This window comes from Pipistrellus kuhlii, unplaced genomic scaffold, assembly GCF_014108245.1.
Source record: "Pipistrellus kuhlii isolate mPipKuh1 unplaced genomic scaffold, mPipKuh1.p scaffold_m20_p_2, whole genome shotgun sequence".
NCBI lineage: Eukaryota > Metazoa > Chordata > Mammalia > Chiroptera > Vespertilionidae > Pipistrellus > Pipistrellus kuhlii.
The window spans coordinates 152,015,427-152,039,090 of NW_023425515.1; the positions used below are offsets into that span (position 1 = coordinate 152,015,427).

At 49.1% G+C, this 23,664-nt stretch overlaps 1 protein-coding gene across 5 annotated transcripts in view; it reads left to right on the plus strand.

Annotated features, from left to right (window-relative positions):
• The window catches only part of JAK1 (Janus kinase 1), a 127,959-nt gene that overhangs the window by 93,052 nt on the left and 11,243 nt on the right, over positions 1–23,664 (plus strand). For all 5 annotated transcript variants that reach the window (XR_004989552.2, XM_036447421.2, XM_036447420.2 and 2 more), the window contains exons 9-17: positions 2,285–2,442; positions 4,663–4,786; positions 10,029–10,215; positions 16,322–16,428; positions 19,039–19,182; positions 19,898–19,985; positions 20,443–20,570; positions 21,184–21,319; positions 23,316–23,467. Coding sequence is in view for 4 of the 5 variants with exons in the window: in XM_036447421.2 (XP_036303314.1) it covers positions 2,285–2,442; positions 4,663–4,786; positions 10,029–10,215; positions 16,322–16,428; positions 19,039–19,182; positions 19,898–19,985; positions 20,443–20,570; positions 21,184–21,319; positions 23,316–23,467 (1,224 nt within the window). In the remaining variant the exon portion in view is untranslated. The remainder of the gene's footprint in view (positions 1–2,284; positions 2,443–4,662; positions 4,787–10,028; positions 10,216–16,321; positions 16,429–19,038; positions 19,183–19,897; positions 19,986–20,442; positions 20,571–21,183; positions 21,320–23,315; positions 23,468–23,664) is intronic.

Here is a 23,664-nt window from a genome sequence, read left to right on the forward strand (position 1 = left end):
AGGTGGTTCTGGCCAGAGCAAAGGCACTGCCGGCAGCCAGGGGAAGGTAGGCCTATTCTTACATGAATCTTTGTGCATCAGGCTTCTAGTATTATATAATTTGCTGATTTTTTTTTAATACTTTGGAAAAATAACTTTCTAAATGGAAAAGAGTAGAATATAAAACAATCAATAGAATGGTACCAGTTTTGTTCAAAAAATGTTGAAAAGGTATGTATATACCTATACGTGATCTTAGAAAAATAACCAAATATTAAGTCATTATTTATAGTGGGATTCTGAGTGACTTTAATTTTCTTATTCCCATCCCCCCTTTTTAAAAAAAATATATTTTATTGATTTTTTACAGAGAGGAGGAGAGAGGGATAGAGAACTAGAAACATCAATGAGAGAGAAAAATCGACCAGCTGCCTCTTGCACAATCCCTCCGGGGATGTGCCCGCAACCAATGTACATGCCCTTGACCAGAATTGAACCTGGGACCTTTCAGTCCGCAGACTGACGCTCTACCACTGAGCCAGACTGGTTTTGGCTCCCACCCTTTTTAAAGCAATATACATAAATTAATTTCATCAGGAAGCCTTGGTAAAAAACGAAGTGCAGTAGAAGTGTCCAGATAGATGTTAGTGGGAAGAGGGAAAATGTAAGGAGAGAATAAAAGTAAGTGTTATTTATCCAGCATATGATAGCTATTAGTCTGTGTTGTATGCTGTGTCTCCATTGGTGTAGTCCTCACAAGAACCTTAGATGCAGGAATTTTGGCTCCATCTCCAGCAGGAGTCAGACCTGTGGAGAGGTGTGGAAACGTGTGCAGAGCCCACGGTGAGAGAGTGGCAGCTCCGCCTGGGCTGCTTGGTTTCCAAGGCGTTCTCTTGCCCAGAGACTACTGTGAGGGGGAGGTGGGCACATCGGCGGTCTGCCTCTTCAGCGCGGCCAGACCCTGCTGGAGCATGGCTGAGGAGCAGCAGCCAGTTGCTACGGTTTTCGTGAGCCTGCCCTGCCCTGTCCTGGCTGATGGTCAAGCCTGGCACCCAGTGGCACACCTGTCATTTAAGTTAGAGCTTTCTCTGACCGTGTGGGCCAGAGACTGTGCCACGCTAGTGCTGTGTAGGGAGCAGGAGGAAGAGAGGAAAAAATAAATACTTGATCTTCCCATTACTTGATTTTCTTGTACAAACATTAGCTCTTACTGCATGCCAGATAACCTCCAATTCTAAACACTTTACCAATGTCAACTCTTTCAGTTTTCATATTGACCCTGTAAGGTGGGTATATTATTATCCCTGGTTTGCAGAGGAGAAAACTGGGGCACAAGAAGGTTAAGTAGCTTACCATAGTCACATAGCTACTAGACTAAACCATTTGAAATTGCCCATATTTGACAGTTTTTGGCCTACAAAAGTGATGGTTGCACGTGCTTAGACATAATAGCAAGTGGAGATAATGTGATTTGAATCCAGGTGAACTTGCTGGGGGTCTGCAGGTGGGTGCCAGGTCATCCCTGAGAGGAAGCACATTGAGCACAGTCTCCTGTCTGAGTTCATCCCTATGGTGGATTCTCTTGGCCTCCCTGGCTCACAACCCAGAGCGCTCCTCCCTGGATTACAGCTCACTGTGACTAGGCCCTTTCCTCCATCCTGTTTCATTGCTTTTATCCACCACCTTCCCCTTCACTAGTCTTTTTTTCTCTTGTCACCGGCCTCTCCTTCAGTTCTGTGAAAAGTGATCTGTGCATGAGATCAGCCATCTATGCTCTGCTTCCTTTTTTGTAAAACAAGTGTAATGCCTGCCGAGGCAGATATTGCTTAATGCCAAGACCAAGCTACCATTACACTCACTTTGCTTTCCCGTCTCCATTCTCATGCCTCTGCCCCCTTGATTCTGGCTTGCTTTCCATCTGTACCAGGTGGCAGCTTCTTCACAGGCCTGCCTTCCACAGCTTCCCCCCTTCCTCCCCCCCCCCCCCTTCCTCCTCCTCCTTCTTTTCCCTCTCTCTCTCTCTCTCTCTCTCTCTCTCTCTCTCTCTCTCTCTCTGACACACACACCACACACACACACACACACACACATACACTGTACCTCATCTGATAGTTTTTAGATAATAGCTGAGAAAGTGGCAAATAGTCCTATATAAATGTAAGTTATCAACAAAAGGAGTTTCCTTTTGGGTCATGCATTCTCCATTGTGTTTTCAGCATCTTCTCCCTGTGTACCTCCTGATAGAGCAAGGTGCTTAAGGTGGCAGGCAGATGGTATGACACGGGCATTTCTTCTTTCTCCACAGGAACTGAAGCTCTCTTCCCACGAGGAGGCCTTGTCCTTCGTGTCCCTGGTCGATGGCTACTTTCGGCTCACAGCAGACGCCCATCACTACCTCTGCACTGACGTGGCTCCTCCATTGATTGTCCACAACATACAGAACGGCTGTCACGGCCCAATCTGGTTGGTTCTCTCACCTTTACAGTTGTCTCTGGTGTGAAAGAAACCCACATTTTAGTGATAGGGGGAGTGTGGCCTCCTCAGACACAGGTGTCATTAGCTCCCTAGGTTGGGGCCAGTTGAGTATATTGTTTAGGGCTCCTTGTCCATCTCTATTGTCCGTTGGTCAGACTTTCCTGTCCTCTGTCATCTTGGTCCTTGCAGCAGGTGCTCAGCTCTATCCCTTAGTGGGGTCTCCTCATAGTTTAACCCCTCACTTCTTCCCAGCTGGCCAAGAAGTCTACACTTCCTAATCCCTTGCAGGGCCAAACAGTGCGGATGATGTAAGAAAGTACAATAGGAACAGGTTTTAACATCAGAAGAGTAGTAAGTAAAGGGATCCCGAGTCAGCTTGCTGTAAAGTGTGCGATAAACGATAGTCGGGGTGACCACACCTTAGTGCTGGAAGGGGCCTTGCTGGACTCTCGTCCCTCCTGCACCTCAGAAATAGTAGCCTGTGTCCAGATAGCTGTGGTGATGGGGCACTTAGTACTACAGAGCAGTCAGTAGATTCCAGCTCTATCAAATACAGACATGCATGCCTCTCTGGTCTGGAACTGAATTTGCCTCTGTCACTAACTTCTGCTGCTCATTGGAGTTCTGCCATTGGAAGCAACAGGGATTCAGTTTACTTCCTCTCACACATGACTGCCCTTCAGGCACAGGAAATCAGCTGCTGTGTCTCTTCTCAGTCTCTCTTTCCAGACAGAAATCTATCTGGGGAAGCGTCTCTTTAGCTGCCTTCTGTGTGACATGGTTCCCACCTTCTTCCGCATCCTAGTTACCTGTGGACAGGTAGTTTGTTAGGGGGTGAACCCCGGCCTAGAGGGGCTCTCAGGGAAACAGACACACAAGGGGCTGAGCACTGTAGTGAAGCACGTCCTTCAAATATCCAACCAGTTAGACTTCAGGGCCTGGCACTTGCTTTTCCCTTGGCCTGGAATGCCCTTCCTCCTGAATCTACATAGCACCACTTCCTTCAGGTGCTCCTCCAATGCCAGCTTATCGGTGGAGTCTTCCCTGATCACCTGCTATGATACAACAGCCCCTCTTCCTCCTCCACACCTCCACACCCCACACTTCCTGGCTCCTGCACTCTGCTTTATTTTTCTTCGGAGGCATTGCCTCTTGACACACCATCTTTATTTCCGTGTCCCTTCGTTTCCTGCCGCCCACTTTCACCATCCCAAGTATGAGCTCCACACACAGGCAGGGCACTGTGTGCTTTGCTCACTGCTTTTCCTCAGTCCCCATAGCAGCGCCTGGCACATCGTAGGCATTTAGTAAGTGTTTATGGACTGAATGAATGCTCGATGTTCTGGGGGGCAGGGGACCTGAAACTCATTGCCTAAAAGGCCTTCTCAGAGTAGGCAGCATTCCAGTTGGATTAAAACCTGAAGAATTAACAATGGTTTGCCAGGTCTAAAGAGGAGCAAGGGCCTCTCATGTGAGGAACAACGTGTGGAGGTGTCACAGACCAGGAGCAGTTGGTCTCTGCCTTTCTCACATGTGCTGACCACATCAGCCCTCTTTTATCAGTACTTAGCAAGTACCATGCACTAGGTATTACAACCTCATATGTGTATTTATTTAGCAGTTATTCACTGCCCTTTGTGTGCCGGGGCTGATCAGACCTGGGAATACAAAGGAGTTCAAGACAGGCATGCTCTTCCTAAAATTTTTCTAATCTTCACTGATTTCTTTATTCCATTATTCACTCATTTATTGAGCAGCTACTATGAGCCCATGGGTGCTCTAGTCATTGGGGGTACAGCAATGAACAGAATAACCCCACAATTGCGCTTTCCTGAGGCTCCTATTCTAGTGTGCCACTTGGGAACAGTGGGAAGGACCCCCGACCACTGCAGCAGGGGCAGCTCCCATCGCCAGCTTGGGGGCATTCTTCAGGCCGGGGCTGGAGGCAGCATACATGGGGCAATGGGGAGAACATGCTCAGGGCCCTGGGCAGCATGCCGAGTCCTCCTCTGGACCTCGTTGCTCAGATGATGTCTCAGGGCTCCTAAGCCTCTCTGCTTGCCTCACGTGTCATACCTGAGTGGACTTGAGGACAGGTGACGTGATGAAGCTGTAAGACTTGAGGCAGCACAGAGAAGTGGATGTCCCATAGGGGTTCAGAGTGCTCCTGTTGGTGAGCTCTTTCTCCCTTTGTCTCCCCGCCTCCAGCACAGAGTATGCCATCAATAAACTGCGGCAAGAAGGAAGCGAGGAGGGCATGTATGTGCTGCGGTGGAGCTGCACGGACTTTGACAACATCCTCATGACCGTCACCTGCTTTGAAAGGCCTGAGGTCAGTCGAGACACTGGCTTGGGTCAAGCCATAGGGCCACAGGGGATACAACGTGGTCCAGAAGCTGCTGTGGAGAGGACTGCTCATGGGGTGGAGGGGAGGGAATAAGGGGGGTAGGAAAGTCTAGGTCTCCCGAGAAAATCCCTGGCAGTTCTCCAAAAGGAGGCTGCTCCCCAGCAGCTAGACCCCATGGCCTCTTCTCTCTTCCTTCAAGGGCCCCCGGCAGGGTCCACTGTGGCTCTGGAAAGGAATGTGACCAGAAAACCAGTTCGCACCAACACTCGCCTCGTTTAGTGTAATTACTTAGAGTGGTTTATTGTATACTCTGTGCCCAGGTCCGCGAAGGCCCAGAGCTGTGTGCGTTCGTGGCATTCACTGGTACGGTCAGTGCCAAGAAGGCACCTGGGCACTTGGCCTGCCACTGTTCCTGCAGATGGTAGCTGCAGACATTTGAACAGACAGGCTCTTAGCCTGTTTTGACAAGTGGAGATTTGTTGACTTGAAAACGCAGAATTGTTGACTTGATCCCAGTAGACCACAGATGTCTTTGTTATTCATGTAATTGTTTTAAAAGATAATGCGTTTTACACATGGAGACTAAACAGCACGCTATTAAACAAGGACTGGGTTACCAGAGAAATCAAGGAAGAAATTAAAAACATCCTGGAAACAAATGACAATGAAAACACAACAATCCAAAATCTATGGGACACAGCAAAAGCAGTCTTAAGAGGGAAGTTCATATCCTTACAAGCCTATTGCAAAAAACTAGAAAAAAGGGTAACAGATGATCTAACTCTACAACTCAAAGAGTTAGAAAAGGAGCAACAAGAAAAGCCCAGTGTAAGCAGAAGGAAGGAAATAACAAAAATCAGAGCACAGATAAACGACATAGAGACCAAAAAAACAATACATAAGATCAACAAAACCAAGAGCTGGTTCTTTGAAAGAATAAACAAGATAGATGAACCTCTAGCCAGGCTAACTAAGAAACAAAGAGAGAGGACCCAAATAAACAAAATCAGAAATGAAAGAGGTGAAATAACAACAGACCCCAACGAAATACAACGGATTGTTACAAAATACTACGAACAACTCTATTCCAACAAACTGAACAACCTGGAGGAAATGGACATATTCCTAGAAAAATACAAACTTCCAAAACTCGATCAGGAAGAATCTAAAAATCTCAATAGACCAGTGACTTGGGAAGAAATTGAAACAGTCATCAGAAAGCTTCCAGCAAACAAAAGCCCAGGGCCAGATGGCTTCACAGGAGAGTTTTACCAAATATTCAAGGAAGAACTAAAACCTATCCTCCTCAGACTTTTCCAAAAAATTCAAGAGGAAGGAACACTTCCAAACTCCTTCTATGAAGCCAGCATCACCCTAATACCAAAACCAGATAAAGACAACTCAATGAAAGAGAATTACAGGCCAATATCCCTCATGAACATAGATGCCAAAATCCTCAACAAAATCCTAGCAAATCGGCTCCAGCAGAGCATCACAAAGATCATACACCATGACCAAGTAGGATTTATTCCAGGAATGCAAGGATGGTACAATATCCGCAAATCAATAAATGTGAAACATCACATAAACAAATTGAAAGATAAAAATCATATAGTCATATCAATTGATGCAGAAAAAGCATTCGATAAAATCCAACACCCTTTCCTGATAAAAACTCTTAACAAGGTGGGAGTACAAGGATCATACCTCAACATAATAAAAGCTATATATGATAAACCCACAGCCAACATTATACTCAATGGGCAAAAACTAAAACCATTCCCTCTAAGAACAGGAACAAGACAGGGATGCCCACTTTCGCCACTCCTGTTTGACATAGTACTGGAAGTACTAGCCATTGCAATTAGACAAGAGGAGGAAATAAAAGGCATCCAAATTGGAAAAGAAGAAGTAAAGTTATCCTTATTTGCAGATGACATGATATTGTACATAAAGAACCCAAAAGACTCCATTAAGAAACTAATTGACTTAATAAATGAATTTGGCAATGTAGCAGGATACAAAATTAACGCCAAGAAATCCATGGCATTTCTATACACCAACAGTGAAACTACAGAAACAGAGACTAAAAAAGCAATTCCATTTACCATCGCACCAAAAAAATTAAGATACCTAGGAATAAATTTAACTAAGGAAGTAAAGGATCTATATGCAGAAAATTACACGACATTGAAAAAAGAGATAGAGGATGATGTAAGGAGATGGAAGAACATACCATGTTCATGGATTGGTAGAATCAACATCATCAAAATGTCCATACTTCCTAAAGCAATCTATAGGTTCAATGCACTCCCCATTAAAATACCAAGGGCATATTTCACTGACCTAGAAAGAACTCTCCAACAGTTCATTTGGAACAATAAAAGACCCCGAATAGCCACAGCAATCCTGAGAAAGAAGGGTAAAGTAGGAGGGATCTCAATACCGGACTTCAAACTGTATTACAAAGCCACTGTTCTCAAAACAGCCTGGTACTGGCACAAGAACAGACATATAGATCAATGGAATAGAATCGAGAACCCAGATATCAACCCAAATCAATATGCTCAATTAATATTTGACAAAGGAGGCACGAATATACAATGGAGTCAAGACAGTTTCTTCAATAAATGGTGTTGGGAAAATTGGGTAGACACATGCAAAAGAATGAAACTAGATCACCAACTTACACCATACACAAAAATAAACTCAAAATGGATACAGGACTTAAACATCAGACGGGAAACCATAAAAATACTAGAAGCATCCTCAGGCAGCAAAATCGCAGACGTATGCCAAAAGAACTTCTTCACTGATACTGCCCCTAGGGCAATGGAAGCTAAAGAGAAAATAAACAAATGGGACTACATCAAAATAATAAGCTTTTTTACAGCAAAAGAAACCATCAACAAAACAACAAGAAAGCCCACTGTGTGGGAGAACATATTTGCAAATAACACCACTGATAAAGGTTTAATCTCTAACATCTACAGACAGCTGATACAACTAAATAAAAGGAAGATGAATGATCCAATTAAGAAATGGGCAAGGGACCTAAATAGAATATTTTCAAAAGAAGACAGAAGGAAGGCCAAAAGGCACATGAAAACATGCTCAAAGTCACTAATTATACGAGAGATGCAAATCAAAACAACAATGCGGTACCATCTCACACCTGTCAGAATGGCCAACATCAACAAATCGACAAACGACAAGTGTTGGCGAGGTTGCGGAGAAAAAGGAACCCTCGTGCACTGCTGGTGGGAATGCAGACTGGTGCAACCACTGTGGAGAACAGTGTGGAGTTTCCTCAAAAAACTGAAAATGGAACTCCCATTTGATCCAGTAATCCCACTCCTAGGAATATATCCCAAGAAACTAGAAACACCAATCAGAAAGGATATATGCACCCCTATGTTCATAGCAGCACAATCTACAATAGCCAGAATTTGGAAACAGCCTAGGTGCCCGTCAGCAGATGATTGGATCCAAAAACTATGGTACATCTACACAATGGAATACTATGCTGCCATAAAGAAGAAGGAATTCTCATCATTTGCAGCAACCTGGATGGAATTGGAGAACATCATGCTGAGTGAAATAAGCCAATCAATGAAAGAGAAACACCACATGACCTCACTCATTTGTGGATAATAAAGAGCATTATAAACTGATGAACCAAAAGATAGATATAGAGACAGTAAAGCAACAAGCAGATTGTCAAATTACAGCGGGGAGGGGAGGAGGATCTGGGGGAGATAACAGATCAACCGAAGGACTTGTATACATGCATATAAGTACAACCAATGGACATAAAACTATGGGGAGGGAGGGGATATGGGGGAGGGAGGGAGGGGGCAAAAAAAAATCATTAAAATATGTAAAAATAAATAAATAAATAAATTAAAAAAAAATAAAAAAAAAATAAAAGATAATGCGTTTTACAGAATTAGTCCAAGTAAATACGGGAGTGTTGAGTGGGTTTAATATGAACTAGGAGAACGGGTGGGGCGGGGCCTGTGAGACAGAAGGCAGCACGTCAGCCTATTGAAGACCTCAGACACAGAGAGGAAAAGTACCGAGGACCCTGGGGACTGGACTCAGGCATGGGAGCAGGAGCTGGCAGCAGGTACCTTGTGCTGCGGTGTCCTGGCCTTGTCTCTGGGGCCCAGTGCTAGTCGGGGGAGTTTCTGCACAGCAAGGCCTCATGCTGATCTGAGTCAGGTGCAGGGGCTGAGAACTTGTCAGGCTTGTTGTCTTGGCAGGAGGCCTGTCTGGCCTGTCTTCTGTAGTCATTAGTCTTTGGAGGAAGTTCAATATTTTAATCTGGATGGGTGCATGAGACTGCTCAACCTCCTCCTAAAGTAGCATCAGCCTGTACCAAGAATGTCAGTGATTCAGTGACATGGCACACGTCATGCCACCTTACCTGGGGGAAACAGGGTCACAGATACGAGGACTCTTTGTTTTAGCTCACTGGGCACTGTGCTGAGCACTTCACCCAGGTGTTCGCATGTAAGCCTCACCCAGCTCTGCGAGGTGGGTGGTATTAATCCCATCATAGAGGTTGAGGCATCGAGATGTTAAATATTTTGTCCTAATTCACAGCATAAGTAGAACTTCCTGTCTTTCATTCTTAACCACTAAAATAGTTTCCTTTGAGCCACAAGTGCCCATGAAGGAAGGCTTGTGCTTCTACTTCCTCTCCGGGACCCGTGGGACCCTGAGACTGGACCAGAAAGCTGACTGCCTCTCCTGGCACGGTTCTCCTCAGACAGACATGGAGCCTGGGAGGCCCCATTGGAGGGAGTTCCTGGATACATTTGATATAGCAGTTATTATCTCACGCACGATTATGTTGGTTAACCTTCATGAAGGGCTTATCTGTATGCGCCATGTCATGTGATCACAGATTGTTCTGAAAGCTCTGAGGTTGGCCTTCCCACGCATGTCATCCTGCAGGTGGAAGGAGGGCCCGGCTGCTGTCGCAGGATCGCTGCTGTCACCCTGCCTACCGAGTGTCAGCTGCCCTCTCAGTGCCTTCTCTTCGACCCCCTTTTACCACTTACACATGTATTGCTTTGCTTCCTTGGTTATAATAAACTTTAATTTTAAATAATTCGAGATACAGAAGTGTGACAGAGATAACACCGAGCTGCTCCGTCCCCGTGGTACATATGGCCAACTCCTTTAAAACACTGTTTCTGCTCATTTTCCTGGATGGCAGGTGTCGGGTGGCCAGAAGCAGTTCAAGAACTTTCAGATCGAGGTGCAGAAGGGTCGCTACAGCCTGCACGGCTCGGACCGCGGCTTCCCCAGCCTGGGGGAGCTCATGAACCACCTCAAGAAGCAGATCCTGCGCACGGACAACATCAGCTTCGTGCTGAAGCGCTGCTGCCAGCCCAAGCCCCGAGGTCAGTCCCCGCGCCCAGTCCCCGCGCCCCCAGTGCCGCCCTGCCCTTCACTGATCTCCCAGACCCAGGCCCACCCGCAGGCTGCTCCCCGCAGTTTCTAAGTGTTTTCCTTTGCGTTCTCTTACATGTCGGTCCCCAGCTCAAATCACGTTCCTCAAGGGGAGCATTTTCTATAGAAAAAACACACACCTTTTCTCCACATCCCTAAGCTGCAGAAAGAGGCCTCTTAAGATTCATGAGCAGAAACTTCTTTCTTCATTGAGATAAAATGTCTTGAGATGCCCTTAGAAATGACCTCGACACATCTTCTGTGGGCCAAGAATTGTTAGATGCAAGGACTCAGAAATTTCTCACACCCCGTCCCTCCACGCCAAGGGTTTCCTGTCTAATACAGAAAGCATTACAAGGAAACTAGGCCACTGCAGGACAGAGCATGTGCTTTAATTAACGCACATGTGTGTCAGTCCCTGGGCTTGCAAAGAAGCGATGGTCAAAGTCCTCAAGTTACAGGAAGTGGGAGGCTGCTTGGAGGAAGTGGATCTTGAGCTGAGTGCTGGCTGAGGAGCGGGAGCTTGCCCGTTGAGGAAGGGCTTCTCCAGCAGAGCGTGTGCTGGGCGGAGCAGCAGGCAAAGCCCCCAGGGGTGCGGAGGTGGCTGGAGGCCAGTGCGCCTGGTGGAGTTATGAGGGAGTGGAGACGGGAGGGAGATACTTAGGATTGTGGATGGCCTCGAATGCCACACAAGGAGCTGGGGCTTTATCCCCTCAGAAGTGGGAGCCATGGGAAGATCAAGGAGCAAGATGGACAGGAGAGGAGAGGGGCTTGACTGCTCTTTTGTAGGCTGTGGGAAGCTGTCATGATACACTGCAGGTGGATTCATCCCCTTTTCTAATGTGAGAACTGGACGGACACTTAGGGGTCCCACGCCAAGTGCCCCATTGTATGTATGAGAAACAGACTTGGAGAAGTGTTGAAAGGTCAAGGTCAAGGAGGGGTTTGAATGGCAGGTCTACCTGGATGCCAGATCCCTTGACTATTGCTTTTTTGTTTCGTTTTGTTTTGTTTCGCACCCTGTGTCAGAGCTTTCCCTTCATGGGGGTCTTGCCTCAAAGAAAGGGAAGCACAGTTGTTTCTAGGGCCACAGGAAGAATGATGGAGGTGCCCTGAGGCGTCTGGTAGGCAAGGGCAGCAAAGCAGCACCTGACGGAGGGCCTGGGTTCTTGGTGTGAATTGCTTCTTGGTCTCCCAGCAAGGCACTGTCACTGACTTTGGTGAGAGAGGAAGGACTTGTGTTCTGATTGGTCAGGTGGGTTTCCTGCCGGCCACATGGAATAACGGAGCCTTTGTTTTTGTGCTCAAAACAAAGGTAAAAACTCACCTGTCACTTGGCCCTGAGACCTCAGAGGGGGTTAAAACCTTAAAGTCCAACCACCCTCTTTCCTCACATAGTCTGTTCTTTCAGACACTAGAAGCGGTTTTTATTTCCCCCGAGTTATGGTCTCTGGGTGAGGTTGAGGACGTGGAGAAGAGCAGCCCCAGGAAGAGACAGGTGGTGGCAGAGGGAGACTGCGACATGGCTCTTTGCAGCCACCATCTGGGGAAGCCTCTGCTGTAGACACCACGCCCAGGCGGGAGCAGCAGCTGTGCAGGGAGAAGCACAGGAAGGGAACGGACCCTGCTGTCCTGGCTTTCTGTTGAGTCTCCAGAATCACTACGTTGAATATGTCTGGTGTCTGTCTCTCCCATTTGGTGAGGACATAAATCAGGATCCAGGTCTCACTCACCACTCTGACTTCTGGAAGCTCAGCACCCAGCATAGGATCGTCATTCACTAACGCCTGTCAAGTGGTCATTACAGCCCTGCTGGTGTGGCTCAGTGACTGAGCATCGACCGTGCACCAAGAGATCTCTGGTTCCATTCCCGGTCCTGGGGCATGCAGGAGGCAGTTGATCGATAGATAGATCGATGTTTCTATCTCTCTCTCCCTCTCTCTTCTCCTCTCCCTAAAGTAAATAAAAACACTTTTTTTTTTTTAAGTGATAATTACAGCAGTAGCTACCTTATTGGTGGGTACTTAATAGTCCCAAGCAGTATAATTGCATATTTGCATTTCTTCCATCTACATCGTAGTTCTTTGTAGATTTTATAAAGAGGAGGAAATTGAGGCTCAGAGATATTCAGTGCCTTGCTGAAGGCCACACAGCCAGTAGTATCAGTAATACTTATAACAGTAATAGCAGTGATGTTGGTTACAGCTGCCATCATGTAAGCAGTGCTTGCAGTTTGACAGGCAATGTTTGAAGGCCTTTCATGTTTTAAGTCATTTAATTTTCAGAACAACTCAGAATGTTGTTATCCTGATGATACTTGTCTAAGATCACTTTGGTGGTTAGAGGAAGAGCTTTGAAGTCATGCTTTTAACTCCAAATTCAGTGATATTTCCCCTGTTATACTATCTTTGCAAAGCTGCAGGTGCAGCCATCAGCCCAAGACTCTGGGGCAAGGGGCAATTCTGACTTGGGTAGTGGGGAGGAGATTGCTGGGGAGGAGAAGGAGGGACTAGAGTTGGGGAAGAGAAAGAGTAAGCCTTGTGAGTGAGGCTTCCTCTTGCAGGCCCTCAGAGCCCCCTGTCTTCCTCTGCCCCCTCCAAATCAGAGAAGTGATAAAATCATGAACATTAAAGAGAATGCCATTTTGAGCCTCAGTGTCTCTGCCCTTCTGACCGCAAAGCTCAGATGGCCAGACCCCCATTTGGGTTTCTCACTTGAAAACACATTGGAGAAAACTCCCCGTGGGATAAATAAAAAGCAGGCAGCCATTCAGAGTGGCCTGTATGTTGTGCAACCCCACTGGCCCTCTCCACGTCTGAGGGTGACCTTGTTAGGAGGAGATGGGGGCCCACCCGTCACCACTGATCCTCACCCTCATCTGTGGGGTCCAGCGTGCTGCTGATTTCTGCACCCATCAGCTCTGACACAGAGGACTCCTGTTGCCAGTGCCTGTGAACCGCTGGTGCCACCAGGACGATGTGGCTAACATGCAAAACTGCTCAGTCACATTGGCTACCCGTGATGAGCATTCCCTCCCTGTCAGGTCAGGCTCTGAAGTAAGCCCTACATGTGCAGTGTCTCACTCCTCTCAGCAGGGGGCATAGCCTTCTGCTTTCTAATGAGAACAGAGCTTCGTGGAGGTTAAGTGGCTTCCCCTGCTCACACGCTGGCCCAAGTGCCATGTTCCTGGAAGCAGCCGCACAAGCCATCAGCCCCCAAATGGCCCGTCCCCATCCTTCTCTAATTTCCCTGGCAGTGCGGCCGCCACCCTTCCCTGGGATACCATTCAGCAGGCCCTTCCCGGGTGTCTTGTCCGTCATAGCGTCCTGAGTTTACCCAGGTACCCGGGTGGAACAAAAGAATAGAATGGAGGAGAGTAGACTCGGAATGATAGCAAGGGACCTAAATCTGAACCCAGTTTCTGGCACGCGGATTTGTACACCCCACTGGGGCCGGGGGTGCTCTTGGAAGAAGGTGAGAGCCTGGAGCCAGGCACAACTTCAGGGTGATTCCCAGGTCTAGGGATTACTGGCCCTTGATGTTGGGCAAATAGTTTAATCGTTTAGAACCTCTTTTTTCTGACCTATGGAAGTGGCGGGTAAAGATACTATGTATCGCATAGGATTGTGATGGGGACCAGTGAGTTAGTAACGGTAAAGCTCTTAGGACCGTGGCTGACATGGGGAAAGCAGTTAGTGTCACTTGGCCCGTTACTCAGCAGCCAGTGGATGAAAACGTAAAGATCTTGAGAGGCGCCGAAACCGGTTTGGCTCAGTGGATAGAGCATCGGTCTGCGGACTGAAAGGTCCCAAGTTCGATTCCGGTCAAGGGCATGTACATTGGTTGCGGGCATATCCCCAGTGGGGGGTGTGCAGGAGGCAGCTGGTCGATGATTCTCTCTCATCGACATTTCTAACTCTCTATCCCTCTCCCTTCCTCTCTGTAAAAAAAAAAAAAAATCAATAAAATATATTAAAAAAAAAAAGATCTTGAGAGGTTCCAGAGCACTCTCATGTGAGACGGGTGGAAGGAGATCTCTTCCCCCACCTGTAGCTTCCCGTGGCTTGGTTGTGGGAAGGTGACTTCCACGGATCATACATTCCTCATCAGTCACCTGTGCCGATCCTGGCTGGCCAGTTTGATAATGTGTTCGGTTTGCTGTTTGAATCCGTAGGGTTTTGGCGGTGGTCTGTTCATAATCGGCACAGTCAGCAGGTACTTAGTAAGTGCCACCTGGTGTCCGGCAGTGGAGGAGTCCAGGCACAACCCTCTGCCTGGGTGACCTGTCCTGTTCTGCACGAAACCCGTGTTCACCTTCCTGCCTTCCCCCTCCCTCCTCAGGCCCGGCTTACGGCTCCTACTCCTTTCTCAGCTCTCATCCTTCAGCGCACACCCAATTATTCATTCACACATTTAACAGTTACTTACTGAGTGCCTACTGGGTGCCAGGCTGTGGAGGTAGAGCAGGAGATGCTGGGGGAATCTTCCCGACCTCCTGGAACAGATCCTTCTCTGTCAGCCCACAGCACTCAGGCCTGTCCTCCGAGCAGCTGCACAAGTTGTAGCTTCCTTTTGATTAGTTAAGTATTTGTTTGGGTTTGGCTCTGTGATTAGCCTGTGAGCTCTTAGAGGGCAGAAATGAAGTACTTAATAAGTATCGGGTCTAGTAATAATTAATGTCGTTTTTCAGCATTCGTTTAAAATCTTGCTTGGCGTTGACTTTTATTGACATAACCTTCAAACACATGGTATCTACAGAACGTGTGAAGTGCAATTAACAAGTTTTGCTTGAAAAAGTTTGTGTTTGGTTTGGTTTTTGTTGCAAAACTAGGGCTAAGAAGATGGCGGATGAAGAGCATATTCGGCACTGCATGCTTTACGAGTTCCAATTAGGAAGAAAAGCAAGTGAGGCTGCAAAAAACATCTGTAGTGCTCTTGGTCAAGATGCAGTTAGCGCCAGAAAATGCCAGCATTGGTTTGAGAAATTTCGCGAGGGAAATTTTTCGTTAGATGACAAGAGTGGTCGAGGCCGTGTGTCCAATTTTGATCAAGAAGCTCTTCAAGCTCTTTTGGTGCAAAATCCTCAAATTACCCAACAAGAGCTTGCGACAACTTTAAATTGTTCACAAAAAACAATTTCCAATCAATTGCGTGCACTTGGCAAAGTCCAAAAGTTTGGAAAATGGGTTCCTCATGAGTTGACCGACAACTGTAATCAAAGAGTCACAATTTGCAGTTCGCTCCTCTCTCGTCAAAACCGTTTGCCGTTTTTAGAGCAAATTGTTACTGGAGATGAAGAAGGGTGCTGTATGCTAATTTGAAAAGACGGCCTCAATGGTTGGACAAAAATGAGGCTCCGCAGCCCACACCAAAACCTGACTTGCATGTGAAAAAAGTGATGTTGTGTGTTTGGTGGAATTTTAAAGGAATTCTTCATTATGAACTTTTACCATCTAACCAAACCATTACAAGTGCAGTGTATAGTGCCCAATTGGAAAGGTTAGCCCAAGCTTTAAGAGAAAAAGAACCCGCGCTGATTAATCGGAAGGGCGTAATTCTTCACCACGATAATGCACGACCGCATACTGCAAGAATCACTGCTGAAAAACTGCGCCAGTTGGAATGGGAAGTTCTCCCTCAACCTGCATATTCTCCTGATATTGCCCCTTCCGATTACCATTTGTTTCGTTCTTTGCAAAACTTTCTTCTTGGAAAAAAATTTAATAATGAAGAATGCCTCAAAAATTCATTGACCGAATTTTTTGCATCAAAATCACAAGAATTTTACAACAGAGGGATTAAAATGCTTCCTGAGCATTGGGCACAAGTAGTAGAAAACAACGGCAGCTATATTGTTGATTAAATTTTGTTGTATTGTTTAAATAAATTCGATTTAAAAAAGTATTAGAAAACGACATTAATTATTACTAGACCTAATATTCGTTGAATGACTGAACCAACAAATGCATAAGTATGTGTTCAGGAAGCCCCCTGGCTCGCTGATGGGAATCTCAGGCCTTTGCTACTCTGCTCAGACTTCTCCTCTCTCTCCCACAGAAATCTCCAATCTGCTGGTGGCTACAAAGAAAGCCCAGGAGTGGCAGCACGTCTACCCTATGAGTCAGCTGAGTTTCGATCGGATTCTCAAGAAAGACATCATGCAAGTGAGTCGCCTTGCTCTTGGGATCCGCCTTGGTCCCTCCTTCCTCCAGCAGAGCAGCCAGGGGACTCGGGGGTTGGAGTTAGGGCACATCCTAGAGGAAAAGGAACAAGGAGTCTTTCCGAGTTAAAGCAGTTTAACCAGCACCCTCCCTGCCGTCCTGCTGGCCTTGCTGATGCTCCCCATAGGTGCGTTCTCCGTGAAGGAGGGGATCAGTGGGACTGTTGGGTTGTCTCGGGCCCAGGGATCTTATGCCCCAGGACATGCTTTTGGCGCAGAACTTCTGAGATTTAGTGCGGACTTTTCTGATGATGCTTCCAGAAGGAGCAAAGCTGAGGGAACACAGACACAGTGAAGCTGTAGGAGATGTAAAGTTGAGGCCTGAAGGAGAAGAACGGTCTGGAGAAACAGGTCCCAGAGCCGTGTCCCAGCCTTGGCAGGCCATTAGCCCAGTCTGCAGCCTTAGGCCGGCTGTTTCCCTCAGACCTGCGTGCAGCCTTGGCTTGGGGTGTGAAGCCCAGGGGTATCCCCCTTTCTGTTCTGCACCCCTCTTACACAGAGCCATACGGGAGGGGAGGCTAAAGAGACAGCACCCAGCAGCCTTGCAGAGAAGGATTCTGTAAAGGGCCATTTGTTACCTGGCAGAGGCTGCGACACTTTGGAGGAGTTCGAGAGCACATGATGGGCTCCCTGCCTTTGGGAGGTGGTGGAGGTGGTGGGCATGGAGTTGATTTGCTAAGTTAATTCCTGAAGTTGATGGATAGGGCTTTGAGGGAGCGGAAGCCTACAGACACAGCTGCCTCCGTCACTGTAAGTTGTTTTCTGAAGGCCGGTCCTTATTGTTCTCTGTCCCGCTGGTGGTGCCAGAGCTGTGTCTAGAGATTCAAATCACCAGGGCAGGGTGCCCTGGCCTCATTTCTGCCTAGAACGTGGTGTGTACTCAGGGCCTGCCTTCTTTCCTTCCTGGGGAGCTGCCGGATAACCGCCATCCTCTGGCCTCGAGCATTCATTCAGCCAGCAGGCATGGAGCACTGCCGAGTGCCAGGTGCAGTCGCCACCCTCGGCAGGCTCACCGCTGGGGGAGGAGGCAGACCTCGTCTACCTTAAGTAGATATTTGTTATCAAGAGAGAAAGCCTTAGTACAGCAGGATGTGGGGGGTCTCAGAAACCGTCAACCCACCTAACCTGGGGAGGACAAGGATGGCTTCCCAGGGACGTGGCATCAGAGCAGAGCCCCAGAGGGTGGAGAGCGAGCGCCAGTAGAAGTAAAGGGAGCAGCATGGAGGAGGCTGACATGGACGGGCAGGGCCTCGGACAGCATGGTGCTATGACTTGGCCACTGGAATCAGTAACCCTTCTAGGGAAGAGTAATTATCCTGAAAGCATATGGCTTTTCCGGGATGTTCTGGGAACACACTTCCCATAACCTTGATGAATTGCTTCATGACAGGTGCAGCTCTAATGAGTGCTTGCAGGCCCTTGCCAGGATCCGGGAGACGGGGCAGATGTATCACCATCTGCAGTGACAGATGACAAATGGTGGTGTTTGTGCAAATTAATACACTCGATTAACGATGATGTACATTCCTGTGGGGGATGGGAATCGGCCCACAAGGCAGCTGCCATCCATTTCTGCATTTATAGAGGGTCCCAGAACAATAGAACGTCAGTATATAGGTTTTGTCAGACCAGGGATGACTTACCCTTAACCTTCTTTCTCCCACAGGCCTTCTAATATCAGTGACTCAACCATTCCTACGATTTATGAGTCATGTGCTGATCCCAAATATTAAGAACGTTTAGATCAGAGTTATTCAAGCTTAAACTGGGAGGGTCCTTAGACACAGATCATTGTGTGCTAAGGACTTTGTTTGATGGTCTCCTTTAGTCCTAGTCCTCGGGCCATTCCTTGGGTGGGACCATCCATTCTCACCCATGAGGAAACAGGGCCTGCCTGCAGGTCTGTGCCTCTGTCCACATCACCTTCCCTGTGGGACTGCTAGGGCAAATGCGTGTGTGAATTGCATTACTAATTCTAAAGCGTGCACACGTGCATTGGACACACAGATAGAGAATGAACAATTCCGGTGTGAGAAACATTGAGTGCCTGGTTAGGGCAATCAAAACAAAACACACCAGCCCAATAGGTTGACTTGTACCCATCCTGTGCCAGCATCTGTACCAGGAGCCTTTGTACCTATTTGTGCATCTGACTCTGAGACAGGTGCCATTATTATCCCTGGTTACAGAAAGGGAGCAGACATTGAGCATGGTAAGGGAACGTCCCTGAGTTAAATGGCCAGCAAGCAGTAGAGCCAGGACTAAGAAGCCCCTTAGCAGTGTGCCCTAGCCTGTGAGCAGAGTCCCCAAGGCAGTCCTCTTTCGTCTTCTCTGAAGGCTGAGGCTGAGGCCGAGGCCAAAGGCGGGGCTGATGCCGCGGGCTGTTGCAGCACTGTTGGAAGTTGTGTGCTGGTCAGGGTTATGTTTTGGCCACAGGCTGTTCCTAGAAGTAGAAGGAAGGAAAGGACTGTTTGGGAATAGGAGAGCTGTCTCCTTGGACCCAGGAAGTGCCACAGACTCCAGCAGTCACCCCACCTCCTGTTTCCTCCTCCAGGGCGAGCACCTTGGGAGAGGCACGCGGACACACATCTACTCTGGGACCCTGATGGATTACAAGGACGATGAAGCAACTTCTGAAGAGAAGAAAATAAAAGTGATCCTCAAAGTCTTGGACCCCAGCCACAGGGACATTTCTCTGGCAAGTGTCGTCTTGCTAACCCACCTCCCGTTTCTGGAACCCGTGGAGCACAGTCAACTGAGAAGAACCGTGGCCCTTATTTTGGCCTTGATTATGGTTTTCAAACATGTCTTTTATGTAGTCCCCTTTTTCACATGTGATCTTAGGTGAGGGAGGGAGGATTGCAGAGGAAGTAGATGGAACAGCTCTTCCCGGCGGCCTACCTCTTCCTTGTCCTCCCATTTCTTACCTGAAGGTTCTTGTGGCCCAGGACTCCAGCCGAATGGTCTCCGAGTCCCTTATGTCGCCAGGCTGTCACTCCACAGTGTGGGAAATCAAAGCCCAGGGGAGTGGGAACGTGCCCCGGGTTCCACAGGCTGCAGAGAGATAGAGCCAGTTTGCGCCTTGGCGTCCCTTCTATTCCAACACAGTGCTGCGCATCGTTATTTCCCAGTGTTCAAAGGGAGAGAGAGGGGTAGGCTTGAGTATGCAATGGGGAAATTGGTAGCTAGCCTATCTCACCAGCCTCGCTCCACGTCCTGTTTTGTTTTTCTGAATGAAGACTGAGGTCAAGGGGAAGGCCTGGCACTGCCCCTGGGAAGTCGAGGCCGGGAGCCGTCCTCAGGACCCGGGAGATGAGTCCTGAGTTTTCTGGGATGTACCAGCTTTGTGTCTCAGCAGAGCCCCTTTGGGGTCAGACCAGGGAGGCTTACCCTTGACCTTCCTTCTCCCACAGGCCTTCTTCGAGGCAGCCAGCATGATGAGACAGGTCTCCCACAAACACATCGTGTACCTCTACGGTGTCTGTGTCCGTGACGTGGAGAGTGAGTGAATTCTCTCTGGGAGAGGCGGGTGGCCCTGGCTTGGGGGCAAGGGTGCTGTGAAGACACTGGGGGTAGGGGAGCTGATACCCTCTTCTTGTCCTGGCTTCTTCCCTTCCGTTCTGCAATCGAGGGATTTGAGGTAACGAGCAGGTCACGTGTTTACTTGTTTTTCACTCATTTCTTGAATGTTACTTCTTGCCAACTCTGGGCCCCGGGAGGTTGTGGTGGATAAGTGGAGCTGTTCCCCTGTGAGTCGATGCATAAGGAGCTCTGGGCCAGGCTTGAACCCAGGGCTTGAACTGGCTCTGAATTGCTCTGCTGTTTGCCCCTCCCGAGGATATTGGCATCCTCCCAGGCCGAGCACCAGCCACTAAAGGGAGCTCTCGCGGGGGAACGAGGGAACGTACTGTTCCAGACGGACAGAAGGTTCCAGACGGGGCTCGTTTTGTGCTTGCAGATATCATGGTGGAAGAGTTTGTGGAGGGTGGGCCTCTGGATCTCTTCATGCACCGGAAAAGCGACGTCCTCACCACACCATGGAAATTCAAAGTTGCTAAACAGCTGGCCAGTGCCCTGAGTTACTTGGTAAGTATGTTCTGACCTGATGTTGGTGGCGGTCCACCAGGAACCAGAATGCCCCAGGAGGGCCGGTAGGAAGGAAGTGGTAGCCAGGGACAGCCAAGCAGCTGGGGTGCTCAGACGCTGCGGTTAAACACAGGCGTGCCTGCTGCCTCATGAACACGGTCATGTTGGGTCACTCTATGTGCTCCAAACATATAAATGCTGATTAGAGGGAACGTCTGTCATGTCAGAGACCTGGCTGCTGCCTTGCAGTATACAGTAGGAGGAGAAATAGTGCAGTACCTGATGAATAAATGAAACTACCGGCATCAGTAGTAGCTCACATTTATTGAGCGCTTACCATGGTTCAGCTATTTACATGTTTTATAGGTTCTAATTCATTTAATTCCCACAAAAGCCCTATGAGGCACGTTCTACTGTTACTCAGTCTCACTGAGGCGGCCCATTCTGTAATATGCTCTGGTCACGCATTGGATGGGACCCCTGAGCTGCCTCGGTCTGGCTGTAGCTGGGGACCATGGAGGGACTGACCCAAGGGGCCAGGGTTGGAAATGGAGGGAGCGCGGGAAGACAGGCAGCCAGGGCAGCCTTGTTGAGCTCACCTTCTACCCTGCAGGAGGATAAAGACCTGGTCCACGGAAACGTGTGCACTAAGAACCTCCTCCTGGCCCGCGAAGGCATCGACAGCGAGTGTGGCCCGTTCATCAAGCTCAGCGACCCTGGCATCCCCATCACCGTGCTGTCCAGGCAAGGTGTGTCTCCCCACCCCCCCCACCCCACGCCTCGCCCTTCCCCTCTCCCACGCCCCACCGTGAGGCAGAGGGGGCTGGGTTGGGGTTCTGTCTCCTTGTAGAAAGTGCACTTCAGCAAGTGGGTGTCTGGTGCTCCTGCTCTGCCCTGAGGGTTGGGGGAAGATACGGAGTGTAAGCGGGGCTGGTCCCTGGCTCCTTTTAGGAGCTGACTGTAGCAGGAGATACAGATGACGCATCCGAGGCACTCCTGGTCCCCGCAGCCAGGAGCTGGGTTCACGCCGTCGGGTTAGCACCAGGGGAGGCCACTGGTCTGGGAGGAGCCGGAGAGGAGCTGGGTCTCCTGGGCCCACCCTCGTTTCTTTTGAAATCCACGGTAGTAGTTGGCAGTTGGGGAGGCCCCTGAGCGATTGCATTTTCTCTTCGAATGAGGTTATCCTGAGTGTGGGCCCCAAAGGAGAGAGACCTGGGAGCCGGGACGCGGAAGCCGGAGTGGGAGACCTGGCCCCGGCGCGGGCCGCTGGCCTCAGCACTGAGCTCAGCGCCCGGCACTTAGAGTTCTGCTCCGCCGTCGAAGGGGAAGGGAAGGCGCCCTGCGGGTCGTGCAGGGGCCTGTCCTGAGCAAGGGTTTGAGGCCCGGTCACGGATGACTCTAGAGCAGTGGTTCTCAACCTTCCTAATGCCGGGACCCTTTAATACGGTTCCTCATGTGGTGGAGACCCCCAACCATAAAGTTATTTTCGGTGCTACTTCATAACTGTAATTCTGCTACTGTGAATGAATCATAATGTAAATACCTGTGTTTTCCGATGGTCTCTTAGGCGACCCTGCTAGCAGTTCTCAGCCTGTGGGTTGCGACAAATTAATTTTATGGTCAGGAGTCACCACAACATGAGGAACTGTATTAAAGGGTTAGGGTAGGGGTGTCGAACTCAATCAGAGAAGGGGCCAAAATCTAAAATCCAGCCTAAATCGCGGGCCGAATCGTTTACTGAACAGTCACAAACTGTCATTGTGATGGAAACGCAGCGGAGTGCAGTGATGACAGCGCGGTGCGGGCCACATTGCAAGGCCTGGCGGGACGGATTTGGCCCGCGGGCCTTGTGTTTGACACATGTGGGTTAGGGCATCAGAAAGGTTGAGAACCACTGCTCTAGAACAAGTCGAGGAGCTGAGAGAGCCCACGAGAGAAGCCAGTGAAGTGCTGTGGGTGTTCCGGGGAGCACGGGGTGATGAAGGGAGGTGGGGGATGACGGGTAAGTGAGGCGGGCCTACAGCAAGGTGATGGCAGATGTGTGAGCCCAGAACATCGCCACAGGGGCCTGTGTCTGAGGACGTGAGAAGGCGGAGACGGAAGGGTGAGAGGGCCTGACCATGAACGCCCCGCTCAGGAACCGCCCGCCTGCCTCAGGAGCCAGAGGCTGTGCCCGGAGATCACTGTGCGGAGTGAGGGGCACGTCCAGGGACATGGCAGGTCACTGGCCTTAGAAGCCAGAACAGGGGCCGAGAGGTCCCCGGTATGAGAGAAGGGTGACTTCTTTACCTCAGTCTTCCCTTCCCTTGTTTTCCAAATGAAAGGAACCCATAGAAAAACAAACAAAATGTTGCTGGGTGATGGTGCAGAGTAGTTGAGAATAGCCCGCGCCTGCGCTGTGTAAGCTGGTCTCTTCTCCCTGTCCTCTCTTTCCGGAGCCTCTGTCCACACGGCCCCCTATTCTCCCTCCTCAGAGTGTTGGCCTCCACCCTGGGTGCTGTGCTGCTTCTGAGGCCAGAGCTTCAGAAGACGGGGCCGCACACCCCTCTCCTGGTGAGTCTGATAAACAGACACGTCTGCTGGCCCTGCTGCATCCAGTGTCCAGGAGGAGGGGCCTGGATTCATTTGGAAAACGCAACTTGGAATAGTTTCTTTGTGAGCTCACACTGCTTGCTGCAACGATCGTGATTTGCTCCCCAGGTGATGGCAGAGACTGACGTGTGCATGTCCGCTGTCTTTCTGCAGAATGCATAGAGCGGATCCCATGGATTGCTCCCGAGTGTGTGGAAGATTCCAAGAACCTGAGCGTGGCTGCTGACAAATGGAGCTTTGGAACCACCCTCTGGGAAATCTGCTATAACGGCGAGATCCCCCTGAAAGACAAGACGCTGATTGAGGTGAGCTTTTGTTTTCCAGGGTGCGAGCCGAGTGGGGGCTCCTTGGATGCTCATGGCCGTCTCGGGAGTTAAGAGGAAGCCTCGTATTGTGGGAGGAGATGGGCCCGTCTCTTGTGACCTTGCAACTGTAACTGAACTTACCTGGGCCTCAGTTTCAGCATCTGGGCAATGGGGATACATGAGATGCACTTTGTAGG